The sequence below is a fragment of the Monopterus albus genome, unplaced genomic scaffold (genome assembly GCF_001952655.1).
Source record: "Monopterus albus unplaced genomic scaffold, M_albus_1.0 scaffold6.1, whole genome shotgun sequence".
In the NCBI taxonomy this organism is placed as follows: domain Eukaryota; kingdom Metazoa; phylum Chordata; class Actinopteri; order Synbranchiformes; family Synbranchidae; genus Monopterus; species Monopterus albus.
In genome coordinates this window covers 7,112,326-7,132,761 of record NW_018127886.1, presented here as the reverse complement: position 1 = coordinate 7,132,761, position 20,436 = coordinate 7,112,326, and the positions used below count along the sequence as shown (strand labels likewise).

The 20,436-nt window shown below is 40.0% G+C and overlaps 1 protein-coding gene across 2 annotated transcripts in view; it reads right to left on the bottom strand.

Annotated features, from left to right (window-relative positions):
* The window catches only part of sema3bl (sema domain, immunoglobulin domain (Ig), short basic domain, secreted, (semaphorin) 3bl), a 53,602-nt gene that overhangs the window by 24,853 nt on the left and 8,313 nt on the right, over nucleotides 1–20,436 (bottom strand). For both annotated transcript variants that reach the window (XM_020618232.1, XM_020618223.1), the window contains exons 2-3: nucleotides 9,510–9,670; nucleotides 3,245–3,304 (exon numbers count right to left, since the gene is read on the bottom strand). In XM_020618232.1, the coding sequence (XP_020473888.1) occupies nucleotides 3,245–3,304; nucleotides 9,510–9,670 (221 nt within the window). The remainder of the gene's footprint in view (nucleotides 1–3,244; nucleotides 3,305–9,509; nucleotides 9,671–20,436) is intronic.

Sequence of the window (20,436 nt, the reverse complement as noted above, 5' to 3'; positions counted from 1 at the left end):
GGTTTCCAGTGTAAACAGCCAATTTTCAGTGGAGAGAAGTCAGGTTCTATATTACCAACAGGAAATGAGGACCAACCTATTCAAACACACACACACACACACACACACACACCCACACACACAAATCTGTACACGTACAGGACTATACGAGTAGGAACTTATACACAAACAAAGTCACAGACACACACATCATGAAGGTAATTCAAAGTTGAGCAGACTGATGAATCTACTTGTATAAAACTTTAGTCTCAGGAGCAGTTGATTCACTAAAGAAACCAGTTTGTTTGAAGGACACTTGACTGATTGATTTCCACACAGCGCTGGAGCCATGTCATTCATGGCAAAAAGCAAAGAAAAGTATGCAAGATGATTTTCTAAATATTAGCCAACTCCTCAAACATGTAACCAATTGAATACTCATTTCATAATAGAAAACTGTAGTCATCTACTTGGCTTCTTGGGAAACTTAAGAGCTAAACCCAACATTTAACAACAAAAACAGTCACAATTGGTTTCAAGGTTTCTGGCCACTGCATCATCTTTTTCTCATTAATATTAAAAACAAAAACACAATGCATTAAGTTTATTTTGCCGCAGTACAGAAATGTTTAGCTAAATCCTGGTTGATTTCCTAGACAAGATGGCCTCTTGTTCTACTATACTCACACTTAAACACACACACACACAGTGAAATTGATCACAGCAGTATTAGTGACCCATGTAAAACTACCATAAACAATCACAATGCCCAATTTACTATACTGCCCAGTTTTCACAAAACTTCTGTTTCACCTCAGAATTGTCTTATAATGTGTCACAATTTTAGCCCCTTAGAGAGGAAGTACAACTGAAGATAGGTGAAGCAGCAAATGTGTTAACAGCCAGGGCGAAGCAGAACGCATCTGTCTGAAGTCACTAAGTGCCCCCACCTGATGTTTATTTTCCTGAGCTGTAATAAATGATGGTGAAGGTCATGAGGTTGTGACTCTGGGAGGAGACACTATCAGTAAAAACACCTTTTAAGTGGTAGACAGTTGTTGGTAAAAGACCTTCATTAAACAGATGATGACAAATTAAAACTAAAAAAACCTGAATAAATGAGTGGACAAACACATGCTCATGCTGGCACGGTGTGGGTCCACTTGCTCTCTTAGAGGCAGGTGTCACTGCAATCAACACAAAGTTGTTCTGAGTGATCACCTTATATAGAAACCTTTGTACCCCGATGGGAGTGGTCTCTCTTCCATGATGACAGAGCCCTCATCAACAGGGCACAAGGGGTCACTGAATGGTTTGATGAGTATGGAAATGATATGAATCGTATGCTATGACCTTCACAGTCACCAGGTCTCAACTCAGTTGAACACCTATGGGAGGTTTTGGTAAATTGCAGATTTTTGTTGCCATTGTTTTAACTGACTGGTTAATATTAATTTTTCTTCTTACCTTCTTTCTGTGGCATAGAATTTTCTTTATCTCATCTTTCCCCAAATCACCAAAGACACACATACTTGCAGAAAAGTCCATATCCACCAAAACAGTGTGAAGACCTTTCACCTTTCACCCTCTACCACATTTTGTCAAACTCAGTTATGTTTATCAAACGAAGACAGCTGGCATATGAGGTAGAACATATGTGTCCACATGTGAGGGAGTTTGGCGTGTGTGCCTTTTGTGTTGTAGATGCCATAGGATACAGCACTAATCCATCTAATTTGATAACAAAACCTCTCATGGCATGAAGGAATGCAGAACGCTGTCTGCGTAGTTTCACAATAAAAGACAAACATCTCAATCTGTTACTCATACTACTTCACACACACAGAAACTCTTTCTGAATGCTTTTGTACAAGTTAGGTAAAGTTACAGGCAGCCTGTTTTAAGGCCTGTCTAATAATACCTACTCCTGGACAGTACAGTAGCGCACGCATACCCCTCACATCTGTCCCATTCTCATGAATCTGACTGGCTGCCAGAGGCATAACATCCACAATGTGATAATTATAGTTTAAAGCTGAAATTAGCTGACATTATTTCATATTGTATGGCCATAACTGTATGGCCTTTGTGGTTTTCTATTTCTTCATAATCCCTTCTCCTGCTGCATGTAATATTCTTCTCCCTATTGATTTCTGTTTTTTTAATTCCCTCTGCATTTTCACTCTTGCCTTCCTACAGTGCTTCAGGGCTGTCAGTTTTTCTATATGCATGCCCTCTCTCTATTAAGAAAAAAAAACTAAGGCTGTTCACCTTATTCATGGCAACTTTGCTATTGTGATCATTTTTAAATTATTTTGACAGTGCTGCTGTAGACTTTATTAGAGAGTTTACTAAGCTAATGTGTTTACATAAATTAGCACTGCAAAAACCAAATAAGAAATTGGAAGATACACTGAGAATAAAAGCAAGGAGAGAATGACTTGAGCACAGGATTCAGCTGGTGGGCAGACAAAATATTTGAAAGCCCAAAGACCAACTTGCCAAGCCAGGGTTTGGAAGACCCAAAGCTTAGGTCAACTCAGTCCATTCATTGATGTATAAAGAAATGTTCATTTGGTCACATTGTACTGTCTCAGATCATGTTGCTGGAAAGAGCATTAACAATCCAAATGCAGACATGAAACTCAACTGGTACAATAAAAGGTTTACACAATGGACAGGCAGTCACAGCAGGCAAACACATTCAAAGGTCAGCAAGCAGACATGACACTGGTACCAGACATGGTTACAGGTATTCAGCAAACAAGTCTTGAAGGCTACTGTACAGCAGCAAAGCAACATACAGTAAACAGTCATGGAAAGACTGGCTGAAACAGGCCTCTAACTGTATGGGCTGTTTATTGCAAGGCTTGTAGGGAATGAAAAGCAGTTTGGTAGGCACATGTCTGGGTCAGGTGATCTCTGAATAATGGAAACTCGAGGTCAACTAGAGGACAGGTGAAGCAGGGCAGGGTATAAGAACTATCAGAACAGATTCATTCATACCGGGAAGAGAAAAGGTATCTCTACGCGTGTTCAGACCGAATTAAGAGGAAATTTTACAAGAAGAGATTCACAGAAAGATTCAGTCTTGCTATATAGTTCCATCAGTTGAGGCCACGACGGGTCCTTGAGCAAATGTTTCAACTTGCTGAAACAAGTGGCTGAAGTGACTGAGCTTTCCGTGGCTGACCCTTATCTACCAAAGACCATCTTTTAATAGAAATGTGATAAAACAAGCAGGAATTAACTGTTACTCGCTTACCTGTTCCTTCCCTTTTTCAATGCAGTCCTCTCTGTTGCCAGGTAATGGGGGCCAATAGATCTATGAAGGAAAAGAAGATGATGGAGGGACAGAGAAAGAAGGGAAGAGTAAGTTACAAGTAATGTAAACAAACACCCTTTTTCAGCCATATTGCAAAATATAATTAGTTTGTGGGAGTTGCACAGGCTTTATATGTCTCTATTAATGCAACCACAACATCATTATCAGTGTACGCGTCACTAAATATGAATTATTTTCTCTGCAATTTTAACCTTATGGCAATTAGAAGCAAACTGAGTAGAGCAGATCCTCCCACACCTGATGATTTTAGAATGAGAAGCCGAAGAGTTTCGGAGCTGAAATTTTGGCTTGTGAAACTGAAACCTTGATTGAAACATAGACATTTATCATCAGCAACAACAACAGCAGAAGCCCATGCCAGCAGCAATCTTCACTATAAGTAAAAGAGGAAAAAAAATTCTGATCATTTTGATGAACAACCTCTTTTCAAAAAAGGTTAGGTAGCCAACATGAACTTTAAATCTTTTGAATAAATTGTCTTATTGTTATTAAGGATGACATACCATCCCGTCAGAAGAATACGCTACTTCTTTTTTATTAAATATCAGCAATCCAGAAAGGTAACCAGTGCTTCAGATTATCTTTACAAGAGCATCTAGAGCTTTGAAAAAAGAAAAGAAAATATAAATAAATAAAACTCTCTTCAATTATCAGCTCAGGTTCTCACAGTATGCCTGCAAAGCATGAAATATAACTGGGACCTGAAACAATGAAGCTAGTTTTCACACTGCTTTCTGCAAATGAAAAATGAAATCCAATTGCCAATGAAGCTGCTTCAGTAGTGAGCTCCAATAACATGTGTAACACTGTAGCTTTGTGCAGACTACCAGAGGGTTTCTCTGAGACAATAGGTCTTTGTCTGATCCAACTTTGTTTTGGCTAACAGAAAAAATAGAAGCCAGAGAGGAAAAGAAATGGTTCTGACTTACATTACTATGTTTGATTCAGTGTGCGAAGGCAGCATGTGTGTGACAGGGTGGTCTGTGTGTTAGCTACATTAAATGTGTGTATGAATTGGAAGTAATAAAGTGATAGAAACAAATATAGAGAAACAGTGTATATTAATTTGAACAGATGAGTGAATGCTGGTTTCCTGACTCAAAACTGAACCGTAGTCTCTTTGTTTGCTCATCACACTCAGAATTTCATATTGTCTGCAAAACTCTGAGACGGTCTATCTTCTCCATCATAAGTCTCCAGTCATCACCGCCAGCATTGGTGGGCTCTCTGTAAATCAGACTTCCCGAAACCTGGCTTTCATGTCATTGTTTTAATTTAAAGTCATGTATGAATAAAAGACAAGACCTTGAAGAGTCTGGAACTGCTTTAATTATTACCACTCTAATATGATATCTTAATACAGTGGACTGCAAAACCTCTGCCAAATAATCCCTGGAGTTAAGCTTAGTTCTGTCCATAAAACATAAATAAAAACTATCAGTAGGATATAAATCAACCTAGAAGGCGTCTTCATGAGAGAGTAAATTACGTATACCTTATACATTTTATTTGGGATACAACCTGCTGTATGTAAAGGAGGAGAAAAAGGAATGGAAAGATACCAATAATAAATTCTTTAGCTACTTTTACTACATACTGACAGATGTGCTACTAAACATTTGCTGTTTTCTATGTGATTTTTTAATTGTCATAAGAGGGGAAAAACAATAAGAACACATTGTTGCACCTCATTTGAAAAATTAAATAAGAACCATGAAAACCTATGGCACTGTATTCCTGCTTGACTGTTAGAAATCACTTTGTATACAATTATTATAATATTAGAAATATTTGTGAGAAACCTTTGCAATACCCGAAGTACAATAATCATACCTGAGAGACTGCAGAACAAAAAGTTTATAAGAAGTCTGAGAAAAACACTTATTCACTTTCTACAGTTTGATGAGATTGATACTATTGCCAGCAATTGGATAACTTTGCTTATTGAATCTTATTTGTTTATTCTATGGGACCAATTGCCAGACAACCAGCCAAGACTCCTGCACATATAACCCCCATCCAAGGGTAATATTACATTTCAGTTTGTGCAAAGTAAACAAGATAAAACATAGTATTTGTGAGTTTTAAATTTTGAAAGATGGATTTTGTTACCGTTTGTGAGAGCCTGGTTGGCTGTCACCCCTTATTTTCACATTTGTGCTATATACCTAGCTTCTAGCTGTCGCCTTTTGACTTTTGAGACAGCTCCATCATCTCACTATCTGACTGGAAGGTCTTTCTAATGTGTCTAACAAAACACTGGCTTGCAATTGTGGGAGTCCAATTCTAAACTAGGCTTGAAGTGGTTTAGATCTCTAGACTAGTTTCTTTGGCCTGAACCTGGACTGATTTGCATGCGGGCCTGGCTCACACACACCTCCAGCAGCCTGATAGCATGCCTGGCTGATACTGATATACTGTGAAATCAGGCCCCTCCTAAAACCTAGTTGGCAGTAATCTCTCAGTGTGCTGCAATATCCCACCCATCATCCAAGAGTCCCACTGTGCACAGGAAATATGGCTGACCTCCATCAGCTATCCATGACTCCGCCTCTGTTGAACCGTTTCTCAACACTTCATCACTGTGACTGTGCCTCTTCAAAGTGTGCTTTAATATGTAATCCACCCTCAAACATTATTCACATTTGTGATTTATTTCATTTTGAACTTGGACCAGTGTTTGTTTTAACTGCAAAAGACTCTATTCAGAGCTGGAAACAGACGAGACAAGATGGCCAGTCACACACACAGGTTGCACTTGAACTTTAAACTGAAACTGGTCATTCTTTTAGCAAGTCTTTTAACCGCCCCGGTGAATAAACTGGACCTTCAAAGGTGTCATGGCTCCAAACACAATGCTTGAGAGGTAAGCCAAAAATCATCAAATGCCATTGTCTATATGTGACAACTGCTAAACAATCTGGAATAGATCCAGTATACTTTACATTTTACAAACACTGAATCTGTAGCTCACTCAAAAAACAGAAACGCTGCTGTCACTTGAGCTGCTCTACTGTACAACATGTGCATCGATGTAGCTACAGTAAGCAGATGGTTTTTCATTTTGGTCAACTCGGCTGCAATTTATGCATAAAACCATCTTTTTTTTTTTTCTTCAGTTCAGTACTGCGGAGCCAAAGCAAAATGTGGTAGAAGGATGAAATTATGAAATGTGACGAGTGTATTTTTGACTGAATCAGGATGAAACAAGGCTTGAATTTAAATATCTGGCTGAAATGTTGTAAGGACCTTTGGACTCTTCAGTCTTAAAACTAACTCGGGTTTAACTTTCACCAGGTCTGCTTTTATTACCATGTTATTTTTTAAATTATATTCTTTTGAGGCCAAAGGGACCACTCTAGAATTACATTATACTAAATAAGCTCCAAAATCCCCAAGGAGACACAGCAACACACAACACTGGGCAAAATAAACCAGTTTTCTGAATATGCTGAAACATCAAAGTCTTTGGCAGGTGTCAACAACGCACCCAGGCCAAAACACATTTTATATACTGTAATCAGAGATGGTACATCAGCTACCAATCATAGCAAGGAAAAATGATATATGTGTGAATAATTGTTTTTCGTTTTTCCTGGTTAATTGTCAAGCAAATTGTTTCACTTCCCAGATTTGATACAGTAGGTGGTGGATCCTGTTTAAGGACTGGGAAGAAAAATGTTGGATCAATGCATCTAATGCCATTTGAGTTATTGTCAACTGAAGATGTGTGTTTAAATTTATGTTTACTTTACTCTCCAATTTTACTTCACAATTGGATTTACAGTAGAAAGGTTGGCAAAGTAGGTTTTCATACCAAGAAATGTTTTAAATTCTCAAGGGCAGAGTTTAAGCTGGAAAACTACAGGCTAATGTGATGGATCTCACAGTAGTAACAACTTCATTCTGGTTTTGAAAACAAATTGTCAACCCTCTCCAATATGAGGGGAAGAAACTGTTCAACATTTTGGGATACACACCTTTTTCTTTCCAAAAGCAATTTGCAGTTTTAAGGTGCTGGTAGGCACGTTTAACTTCTGTCTCATAGCTAATGTCCGTGTTAAATTAACAAACATGACAGTCATGCTGATCTCATCGACGTACATTTGGAAAGAAAGCAAATGAGCATATTTGATCAAATGTCGAAGAATTCCTTTAAAACCTTCAAAATGATATCGGATAGATCCAAAGATTCTGGTTTTATACTGTAAAGTGATGCAGGGATCAGCTGCGGGACCCCTGACCTTTTAGCGTTGAAATTGGTTGTCACAGCAACTCTGACTGCAAATCTATTATGTGAAGGCTAATGTTGCTTTAAATCTTCTTTTCTCCTTCTTTCGCTGCTGGTTAAGGCAGTATTTGGCAGTTGTGTCTTTGTTTTATTGAACAGACATCACTGATAAGATTTCACAATGTTAGAAGCACAGTATTAAATGTGAAACCACTCCTAGCAAACTAGAGCATCAGCAAGCCTCATGTGCGATTATCAGCAAAGACGGGAGCAGTGAGAGAAGGATAAAGAAGATTTAAAGGGTGAATACAGGGGGCAACATCTGGCTCTCTGTGTATTCAGATTCCCTGGTCACCCATTCATTTTGTGTCTCTGAATCATTTATGAGTACAGATACACACAATCGCTGACTCAAACTCTGCTGCTCTTAGCTAAAGTGGTTGTAGAACCCAGGGGATTTCATTTTTTCAGAGAGAGATGTTTTTGTTCTGTACTTACTGGAAACCAGTTTAATGGAAGAGAGAATAAACTTGTCACCCTACCGCTAGAAGGTAATATCTACATAATTAGTATATGCTGTATATTTTCCCAAAACAATTTTTCTGCAGATGAACTAAAACAATCTGTTCATTTCCCTGGTGTCAATGCCTCCTGATAAAACTCTCTGAAGCCTCATAAGATATGACTCAGTGGTGCAACAACTCTAACACCAGAAGAACAGTAAGCCATCCTTCCATCCATCCATTTTCTTCTGCTTATCTGAGATTGGGTTGTGGTAGCAACAGGTTCAGCAAGGTAATCCAGATGTCCGACATTTTCCAGCTCCTCTGGCGGGATTCCGAGGCATTCCCAGGCCAGATGAAATTTACAATCTCTTCAGCATGTTCTGGGTCTGCCCCAGGGTCTCCCACCAGCTAGACATGCCCAGAACCACCTCAACTGGCTCCTTTCACTGTGAAGGGGCAGCAGTTCTACTCCGAGCCCTTCCTGAATGACCGAACTCTGCACCGTCTCCAAGTCTAAGTCCAGCCACCCTGCTAAGGAAACTCAGTTCGGCCACATGCACTCGCAATTTTATTCTTTCAGTCACTACCCACAGCTTGACTGTAGGTGAGGGTTGGATTCTAAAATGACACTTATTTCTGGTTATCTTTACTTAAACCAAGATACTGAAGCTGTGCATGTTTAAAGATAGAAGAAACTAAGCATTACACCTGAAATGATGGTAACAATATGATGGTTTTCTATCTGCTGCTTCTCTCTCTATTAGTTAGAATCTCAGTGATTGATGACAGGGGAACTGGGCTGTAATTCATCTCTCAGGTAGCAAGCCAAAGAAGCTGTAAATCTGACAGCATAACCACTGTGTTTTACAAGGCAGAATGACAAATTTATATACAAGGAGATGGTGATGTACAGTAGATTGAAACAGGGTTTGATTTAAGACTGGCTACGTTTTTATAGGTGTTCCTGCATGGTAGGGCACAAGGCCGTACAGATATTTTGCCAACAGGAGGGGGAGGAAGTAGAGAATACAAACAGACATGAGTATAGCACTACAGTCAGGTCCAGATTTGACTGCTGAGAAGTTTTCATTGCTATTTTCTCTTACCATTTCAGTAGAAGTAACATAAAATCAAAAGGCCGTTCATGTTTGAGTCACCCCATTTCTGGTTGATTTATGACACTGAGTGCTTTAACAGGTGTTCTGCAAGGGGGGGGGGGGAATTCTGTTAAAACACAAAGTCCTACACCTGCCTATATCTCCTTGAGTCATAATAAAACCAGTTGCAGAATCACTTCAACTTAAACCTAATGCAGTGATAAGTGTAGGCTGAACTGTGACCAACCTTTTACTATACATCAGTCATCAAAGTAGGGCAGAACACATTAAAAATAACTGAACTTTAACAGACTGCATTTACAGTAGTACAGTATGTTCAGCAAGCTGACCTCTTTGGGCTCGCTGCTGACAGGTCCCAGCATTAGAGAGTATAGGACATCTTTCCCTCCCAGGAACAGGCGGTCACGGTACTCATCCAGGAAGACAGCGGTAAGAGAGAGCTGGCCGTGATGACCGCTGAAGACAGATGACCTGTTGGTGGACAGCAGGTCTGCAGAGAGAGAACAGGATGAGCAATGGCATCCAAAACAATCACGCAGGAAAGATGAAAGAAGACAATGAGGTGGAAAATAAAAGCAGAATGTGGTAGGGAGGAGATGAAGGAAGAGAGTCAAAGATAAATAAAAGTGAGTTTTATTTTCACAGACTTTCCCATTAAGCAAGGAAGTATAACATTCAAGACAAAGCTGACTAAAAATCTAATGCATGAGGAACTATGCACCGTAAGAAAGAAGACACAGAATATCCAGAAACAATATCATTACAGCAAATTACCCTGATTTGCTTAGAACTAAAGCTTCCAAAGGTTTCTTGGAATTTAAGAGTGTTATGTGAGACCATTTCCTCATCCCATGTGGAGATGATCAGCTTTGCTTTGCGTCAGCCGCACCTGGTTGGTGCTGAAATACCCACCCACCTAATGCAGTTTTTAGTTTAGAAGTGTCCAGGAAACAATTATTGCACTTGCACAGTATGATGAAAACTTGGAAATGGATTGTCTTTAACCTCCTGTGCTCACAACAGACTGATCTAATGTCACCACACATGTATGACTAATAACATATTCACAATAGCTGCAATCCAATTGCTAACGTTCATGCTGGCTCACTGAGCTATTCCCAAACAATCCGCTCATATTTTTTTATAATATGATATTTTTCAAAATGTCTCCTTTAGTGTTACACCCCTGAGCTTCTTGTCATACAATGTTTTGATGTCTCATATTGGAATCCAGCAGTAAGGTTGCCTGTCGTTCCACTGTATTTGCCTCCAGAAACACTGTTGCTGCCATCAGCACATCATTCCTGCACAATAAAGGATGTTACCAGAAAAGGTCTATGGTACCAATCAATCACTGAGCCTCAAAACAGCAAAAGTAGGTACATCCAGTATATCCAAATGGCACACTCAGCACAACTATTTGAATCCACATGCCACACATTCCCATATAAGTAAAGGTGTAAGTGTGGAGTCTGTACAGGCCAGGCTGCACCTGGCTTTGCTCTCTGATCTGAAAGCAGCTTCAAAGTCAAAAGGTTGATGCAGCCACTCTGCAGGATTAGTAGATTAGGTTGAATTCAAGTTTCGCTAGATGTGAAGTGTCTCCTCTCTCTCCTTTATACACACACACACACACACACACACAGTAGTATTGATGCATAAACACAACTCCTAACCCACTGCTTTTCATCCTCTCAGTGTTCCAGCTTCCAGTTTCTCACACAGACATCTCTCCTTTTTTGTCTTGTGTCTTCTTCAGTATCTCTTTGCTCCTCTCTCTGACTAGGTAACAAGGCAAGCAGAGAAATGTATGTGAGGAGATAAATGTCTATGAAAGAGTCTTTCAGTTGAATCAGCTTTCTGTCTCCACTCATCTCTTCACATTTGTTATTTCTCTTCGTTTCTTGCTCTGTCCACACAGGCGTGGTGAGAAAGTTTCCTCAGTCACTCGCCACTCAGTGAGTACTGACTCAGTGAAGCACAGGGACTCCTAGTGATGCCTTTTACATCACTGGAAACCGTGAAGATGCATGTGTAAGTGCGCACACACATACACACAGTTGATCTGCTACACCCTGGACAGGTCACCAGTCACTATAAGGATTACTTTTCTCCATTAATTAGTCACTTATGTTTTAGATTAATCTGAATTTAAACTAATATCAGAAAACTGTCCATTACATTTCTCAGACTCCGAGGTAACATCTTGAAAGTGCTCAAAGAGATTCAACTTAAAGCAGTATAGAGAGAAAAGTGCCAAGTCTTCACCTCTGAAAACCTTCAGCTAGAGACTGTTTTATTAAATCAACTTAGCTTCACCCTAGATGCACAAATGAATTTATTATGTTCTGTTAAATCAACTTAGCGTCACCCTAGATGCACAAATGAATTTATTGATGTTTGCTCTTTGGCCTGCAGGCGTACACATACATACAGTCTACACATATTCAAATACCCTAGGGTTCCCTCCTTACCAGTGTAGAAGAAACCTTCACTGCACCAACAGCACATTTTGTTGGGTTTTCTTTCTGCTGCATACATATTTGTCAGGTTTGAAAGCAGCCAAATAAAAACCAGGCGAAACCAGCAACTCTGATGAAACACCAGTCTCTGTTGAGGCCACCCAACACTTTGGCCTGTTGAAGGGGAAGCAGCTGGCAGGAGAAGAGCAACAAGACCCACAAGGAGGAAGGCATCAGAGATTTACTGCAGAGAGGGAGTCAGAGAAAGAAGGATAAAGTTGGAAAGAGAAGGAAGGGAAATGTGTGGCCTCTGGCAGCTGGTAAGACTCAGAAAATACTGTGTAGGAAAAGAGATGGGCAGAGAAAGCCCAAGACAGTGTAGTTATGTCTGATGGATATATTGTCAAGGCAAGAAGGAAAAAACCAGGACAGCAGAAAGAAAGAAAAGCTTTACAACTGTGCTAGAGATACAGTATGTGCCATGTGCATATTTTGCATATGTTCACTATTATGGCTTTTGAAAACTAATGTAAAATGTTTGTGCAATTTATTATAAAAAGCATAGAAGCTGCGATTTAACACACTGTATATAAACACTAACTAATTTAACCACCTTTGCACAAAGGAAACATCAACACTAACTCGTCAGAAGGTCTAATCTGTGTTTTCATTATGCATTTTATCAGCAGAACATGGAGGCAGCTCTGTACATCTTCAGCTGACGATTGTCTGTCTCCACAAGTTCATTTCTTTCCCCATATACAGATGACCTCTGGCTGAAGAGCAACTCTGAACGCCAAGAAAGTGTGTGGGGGATTTGTGTACATGTGATAGAAAGAACATATGGTTCTGCATGTATGCGTCAGTGTGTCTGTGTGTACTGAGACCTTTAATAGATAATGGAGGTGTTACATCAGGGCTTAATGTTGGCTGCACACTGCTTTGTTTGACAGTAGAGATTTCAGTAGATCATTATTGTCAGAGCATAGTTGTCAAATGTTTCATGAGTCACGTGTATTTAAATACAAATTACTTGAGGGTGTACTAAAACTATCTGACCCCCACTAAATGAAATATAGTAGATTTACCACACTTCTCAAAAATTTCAGAATAAAAAGAAACAAGAGAAAAAGCAAATTTGTAATCAAATGCAGGGGGTATCAAGCAGTGAAGAAGTTTACTGTGAAACCACACTGTCCTTTTTCTGATCTTATAATGGCTAAGGTTTGGTTAAGTTTACACACAAAACTACTTGGCTTTTTTGATTGGGAAAAGACTTGGTTTAAGTCAAACCAAGAATGTTTACTATTGTGGTTACATTAATAAACACTAGGTTAAGTTTAGGGTTTAAAGAAACCAGCACTAATCGTTGGCAGGAAACAAAGAATTGTGGATGATAATTTTCTGAACTTTCATCCAATTTCAAATGGCCAGTTTCCTGAACTTTCATCCATAAATGGAGTAAATACTTATGTTTCTTAGCTTCATTGTCTTTGTAGAGTATAAATTTGTTTCAAGTACTTTCCCCTTCACATACACAAACTCACAATTGCACTCAGGCCTGAGTCGGATCCCTGTTTGATGTCTCTTTCTCTTCTTCCTTGAAGAGATAAAAACCCAATCTTTGTATCTTATAAATCCCTCATAAGTATACACAAATCCCCCTCAAATAACAACAAAAATGTAAGCACATAAATACCACAGGCATACAAACATGCACTAATACACAGACACAAACACGGAGGGGAAAGCTGAGCAAACACTGTCCATCTGTGGCTTGTTATCACTCCAGCAGCTCATCAGCTCACTGTGGAAATCACACCGGCATCCCACCTCTCACCAGCCTCTTTCTCCTGCTGTCTATCCATCTTCACCTACCTGTTTAACCTCTCTCTCCCTCATACTCGATTCACCCTTCTTTCACTTCCTCTCTGGTGTCATTTTTCCTCTCTTGTCATTACTTCTGTGCATTCAGTTTCATCTCTCATGCCTGTCCATCTGTCTGCCAAGTCTCTCTACGCTTTGCTACTTGACCATCTCCTCCTTCTCTTCCATCCTGTGTCTGAAGACCCTGTGCATCTACATAATCACTGACGACACCTGTCTCCAGTGTGTATTAAAGGCAGCCAGCCAACATGCGCTGACAAACAGCAGCCGTGCCAAACTGAGGAAACACACGAAAGAACATCTGGTTTCACTGTGCATGTCAGACGTCAGCTATCACATCACATAGTCCCACCCAGTGCAAACATATGTGTGCACAAATTTATTCAGAGATTTATTTACATTGTCAGTGTTCCACTTAGTTGGGCTGAGATGTGCCAATGTGTCTGTCAAATCTTACACAATGATCTGGGAGCTTGTATGGTGCTTTCATCACCCGAGGACCAACGGAATATAATCAGAAGTTCTGATTAAAGATAAAAAGAAAGATCTAGTGTGATGAAACTGAGGACAGCATTAATCTGTCTTGGTCTGTGTCAGTTTCCCGCTGGTACCCTGGCTACCTCCAACAGTCCCAAGTCCAAAATTAGGGCATTTGGCAACTCTATATTGCATATAGATGTGAATGTCTGTCTTTATGTGTCCATGGTGTACCCTGCCTCTTGTCCATTGAAGTTCTAGTATTTACACTAAGCTGCGCTAATCACCTGCTGCGTCTGGCTCCACAGTTTGCATAAAGATATGAGAGTGGTGTCAGTGTGGCTTTGTCGTCTTTCTAAATCAGTGTGTCTATAGGGGTTAGACTGCATAATGCACTGTTCGATATGAATAGTGGAGAACACACAATATCATCTATGGCATTGTTATTGTCTCCAGCTCCCTCTAAACAGGCACCTTTTGTCATTTAACAGCCACAATACTAAATTTCTGTTATTTTCATAATGAAGTGTACAATACAGTGACAAAAAAACAAACAAACATAAGAACAGGTCTGAAAACAAGAGTAAATGTGGGCTTGAGAATCAGACAAAAATACATTCATACAAAAAAAATACATACTGCAGCTGTCAAAGCTCACTGTCAGTCTCTTTCTCTAAACGTTTCTCTGACATTTTGTTTTCATGAGCTCTGACACACAAACATGCTCACAAACAAACAAAGACTCATTAGACCTCTGACAAACCTCTCAGGGTATCATTAGATCTCAGCTGTATATTGTTGCAGCGTGCCAAGTATTTCTGGAATCTGCCACATGCACCAAAAGTCATCTCACAGTGCATCTCCTCCTCTCACCCTCCCACAGCTCAACCATCCCTCCCAGGAGTCATTTCCCCTCTCATCCCCTACATTTAGCTTCACGGTATAGTCTTTGTGAGGTCTGAGGTTTCCTCATTTTCACCCCCCATTAACAACTAGTTCATTGTTTTAAGCAGCTGCTCCATTTATTTTGTGCATTTGTGGGAGAATTGTGAATATTATTAGCTCAGTCTAGAGTTTTTCATGCATACTGAATATACTTTAGTATGGATTTAGGACAAGTATAATCTATGCCTTAAAATCTTAGTCACGACTCAATGGAACAGAAAATCAACCTTTAATTTTCTAGCCTGTTAACCATACAAACTGGTGACCAAATTAAAGTGGGACACTTATGTTTTTCAAGCATATTCTCAACTTTCTGGGAAATGGGTTTTTAGGTATGGCAATGGCAATAGGGAAACACTGAAAATATATGAATTATGAACAGGTTCAATTGGTTTTATTAATAAAAGCTAAAAGGATTTTCTCTATATATCTGTCTTGTTTTTGAAAACAGCTCAGAGTTTAAATAAAATACATTACTAGTCATATCTTCCATGTCAACAAAGTTTCTCATAGGCCACCATTAGTGCAGGTATCAGTGTTATAGAATAGCAAGATTTCTATTTTAAACTTTTTAGGACACAATTTTGCTGTCACTCCCATGATCTCTCTTAAGCTTAGTTATTTAGAAAGTGTTAATATCAAACCTCCAGACATCTGTTTCCATTGTTTAAGCTCACAAGCTCTGTTCTGACAGAGATGACCTGTTACTGCTCCCCACTGGATGCCGTTCTACCTGGACAGCTCACATCTTTTATCATGTGATAAAACCATGACATCTTCTCTATCCTTCTTTTTCTTTGTTTCATAACTTCTCTCTCTCTCTCTCTCTCACACACACACACACACACACACACACACACACACACACACACACACACACACACACACACACAGACATACAGTATTCAAGGCTTCTCCTCCCCCTGCTGCCTATCAGAGTTCCTGTTAACCGATCGTCCCTGCTGGGCCAATCAAAACACAGTCCAGGGTGTTGTCTCATTACCCTCGATCCTCATGCCTCTCCTCTCCCCCTCATTTCATTATCTCCCCCTCATTTCTTTCTCTCCTTATCTCCCTCCTTCCCTGACAGCCAGTTCTTTTTCTCTATCTATCTTCTATTTTGCCCATTTTGATCTTTCCTCCTCCCATTTTCAATCCAGTCTTATTCCTCTGTCACCTCATCCTCTCCCTTCACTTCTTCCTTATCTTTACTTCATTTCACTGCACCAGTACATCATACTGCATATACTGTAATACTGGTAGGACTAAAACAAGACCAGTGCTATTCATTTCACTCATTCTCTCCTCATATCAATCTTATATTATTTTATGTTCATCACACCTGGACACTTCATGCAATACCTCCTTTTTACATGTTATCAGACAATAGTGGTTTCAATGTTCAAACACAGACAAAATAATGTGCTGCTTTTTTAGCGTGCATGCTGCTCTGTGCAAGAATGTCCAGCTGCATTATATGTAGTACCTGGTAGTCTTTTAATGCATGCAGTGGAAAAGTATGAGCAGAGTTGAGGATGTTTCAGTGATGAGGGATGTTTCGTCTTCAAGTTGGAACAGGAAGACTTACTATAAAGCACTGGCAAGGCATCTGTCATTTCAACACCACAACACAGCGTGCAGTTGGCGGACAGCTGCACAAAAGAGGAGGCCAAGTTCAACATCAGTCCAATAGTGCACAAGCTTTTCACAAGGTGTTAATGTCAGACTGTGACTTGTTGGAGGTATGAACAGCTCTGGGTGGACATGTACAGCAGACAGCCATATAAATTGGATTAACTCATTTTAATTCTACATTTGCTCAGGATTTATTGTTGCTGCTGCCATTTCATCTAAATGTCTTTTAGCAAGTTGGAGACAAATTGAACACAGACTTCTTTTTCAATCCAGGGTCCTGTTTCACTAAAGCGATTTCCAAGCACTGCTCACACAGAGGTTGTAAAGACAAATGCAGACAACTATCACTCTTTTTGCAGGTTCTGCTCGGCGTTTGTATGACAGCGAATGTTTGTTCTAATAAGTGAAACATGCTGGTGCATGTTTGTTCTAATAAGTGAAATGAACAAGAAAATAACACAGCTTGGGTGTTGCTAATTTCACTACTTTATCTCTAGGATTTCATTTGGGGCTGAAGAATAATGGGAATCCACAAATAAGAACAGCTCTATAATGAGTAAATCTGCCAAAGTGTTTGTGTTAATATTCTGGTACAGTTATACCATGTCTGTACAGAATAGCATGTTAGCAGCAGGTCCGGTGCTCCATGTGCACCTACACAGAATGAGTTGCTGCTCATCTTGGCTGGCTGTGCTCAGAGCCCAGCACGCAACAGGGACCTGCCCTTATGTACACACGGAATTATAAGGATATGGAATGCTTTGGTTACTTGTGCACATAACGGATTTGAGGAAGGTTAAGAAGGTCCACACTGTTCACAACCACTGGCAGACCCCCAGCAGGGATAGAAGAATAGAGGGGAAACATTAGATTAAAAAAGGAGGTGGAAGGGTGGGTAGGTAAGAAAAGCGGAAGTGGAAATATGGTAGTTTCAGTAGGTTTAAATTGTGTGAAAACAGCAGGGGCGTAGTTCGGGTCCTGAGCTTCAGATAATTACATCATCTCTATTTAGTGTAACTGCACTCATAAAACAAAAGGTGGCACTGACTTTTCCAAAAAACCTCTTCACTTGAACAAAAAAGCAGCATAAAATGCAATTTGCAGGAGAAGCTCTCGTGTCTACAGCAACTGAAGTAGATTTTAACACTTTATGCACCCATCTTCACAAGGGTGTCACTGTTGCTATAACGCAATCAAAACTCAAACAAATATTGCTTATTATATACCAGCATGCCAGAAACAAAAGAGAACTGACCAGAATGGAGTAAAACAATGGTTCAAATCTGTATCAAAACAGAGGGAAGGCAAGGCCTCTCAAGGACAACCGGGAGGGGAGATGCTGTGTTTCCACTCTTTTAAGGGTGTGGCCAAGTTTAGAACATTTAGATAAATAGTTTTTCAGGACTTCAAGCCCCCTAGTGACTCTACAGCTGTGATTTGTAGCCCCCGTGTTAAAACAGCCGCCATTGCAGTGAATGCTGGGGGTTGGTTTTGGAACACACACACCCATATGCATCTACTCTTTCTTTCTTGCACATGCTAATCAAACAAAACTGAATAACCGTAAAGAATTGACAAAGAAGTGATTGCCACATACATACATACACACACACTGCCTTCTGAGTAATATGCATGACAGATGGTCAAAGCCACATTGTTGGGACTTGAACCCTCAAAGGGTCCACTGTCTTTCAGCCCTCAGGTTAGCCCGACTCTTGCTTTTATCCATCTGTCATTCTTCCGTCTGTCTCATTTTTCCCCTCCACTCTTTCAACCTGTCTTATCCTTTCCTTTATATTTTCTTGCCCCTCTTTTTTTTATCAATTTATCTCTCCATACTATGACATCCTTTTATCTGCTCTCCTCTCATATTTCCATCTTGTCTGCTGGGTTTTTCCTCTCTTTCATTTACACACTCCTTTCATCAATCCATCATTAGCTTTCTCTGCACATTCACAGATCTTTCATCAAGTCCACCTTTTTACCCTCTGTCCTCATATCGCTCTGTTTGAATTTCATTGGTTACACCTCTCTTTCATGGATACCCATCCATTTCCATTCAGCTTTCAGCCCGTTGAGTCATGCCAGCATTAGGAGTACATGTTTTAATTCGCAGTGCAGTCCTAGCTCAGCCTTGCAGCGGTGTGTGTGCACCCACCATTCACTGTAACAGCCCGCTGTTTATCTAGACATGTTTGCAGCAGAGCTAAGCCGTTTAAATCCAGATGGGGTATATCAGTTTAACCTTGGACTTTAAGGGACATTGTGGGGTGTCAGATTTATCTCCTTATCTGGTCTTTTTAATGCTCCAGATTCTCTCTTTGGTGTTTGTTTCTTTCTATCTCTGTTTCAGACTTTGGTTTTTTTCTTTCACTCACTGTCCTTTTTTGCCAAACCCATCCAAGATACCTTTTCTCATCTCACCCATGTTTCCTCTGCATCCTGCTCTGTATGCATCCCAGTCCTTTTTCCTCACACATTTACTGTCAATTCTCTCTCCGGCTGTCTCCAATTCTTCCTTTCAGCATGTCGGCTGTGATCTGGCCAGGCTGCTATCTGAGTGTCGTCACATGAGAGGTGCTGCTGACTGGGCACACAAGCGACACCTGGAGACACACTGGTGTCTTTGTCAGATACAACTGCGTTCTCTCATGTCACAGACACACACTCAAACACAATCACACACGGCTAACTTAAGACACTAGCAGCTCAGTACAGACAGCTGTCTTGATCAGAAGTAACATCTTCTTTCACCTGCACACACATGCACATTTAGCACTTCACAAAGACACAAACAGTAGCACCCACACAGACACACAAATAAGTGCTCTGTACAGATCACAGCGCCTACATGCTAACACCTCGGCACACACAGATATATATAATCCATAACTTCAGCATGCCTTTCCCTTTCTCTCACACACACAGTATATCATGCCCATGCTGTTGAAGCATGTAGTGTTTCTTCTATCAGCAGGTCCACATACCAGACGGAAAACCTCTCACTGTGTCTCTGTAGTCTCCAGAATAATTATGGGGGATTTTCATGGACAGGACAAAGCACATTTGTGTTTTTCCTATCATTACAGTATATATTAAACATTCAGTATGTGGTCAGTCTTGCAATAATGATATATCATCAAAAACACCAATAAAAATGGCTAATCCCCAGCAATCAAGATTCAACTGTTTTTTTTAATTACATTGCTAGATTTAAATAGGTTTCAGCTTTGTAAATCTTAAAATAAATGTTATATCAAGAAGAACGAGAAGCTGTTGCCTAGTGATGATGGAGGCCCAGATGGCAGCAGATTTTTGAAGAAGCATCGGCTCAAATTTTGGTTTCCTTTAGGCTCATACCTGTAACTAGCTTCCAGGTGACAATGAGGTTTTCTTCTGCTTTGACATTTCTCATTAGGTTCTGTTGAGCTGATGTTGAAGGTTGGAGATAAATTGCTAAATGAAAGATGTTGAGTCAGCAGAAGCAGATGTACACCGCACTGTTGAGCCAACAAGACAACTTCAAAGGTTTTGTGCAACTACTTATGGAGACAAATAACAAGAGACTCGACGACATGACCAGAGAAATACATGAGATAAAAACGAGTTTGCAGTTTACCCAGCGAGATGTGGATGTGATTAAAGCAGCCATGGGTGAACAGAAAATACAAACCAAGGAAACAAGGGATGATGTCTACAAAACTTGTGAGAGTCTAATAGCCATAACGGATAAAATGGAGCATTTGGAAGTACAGTCCAAGCGAAAAAACCTGATCTTCGAGGGAATCAAGGAGTCAGCTGGAGAAAGCTGGACGGAAGCGGAATGTAAGGTGAAGGAAATATTAAAGGA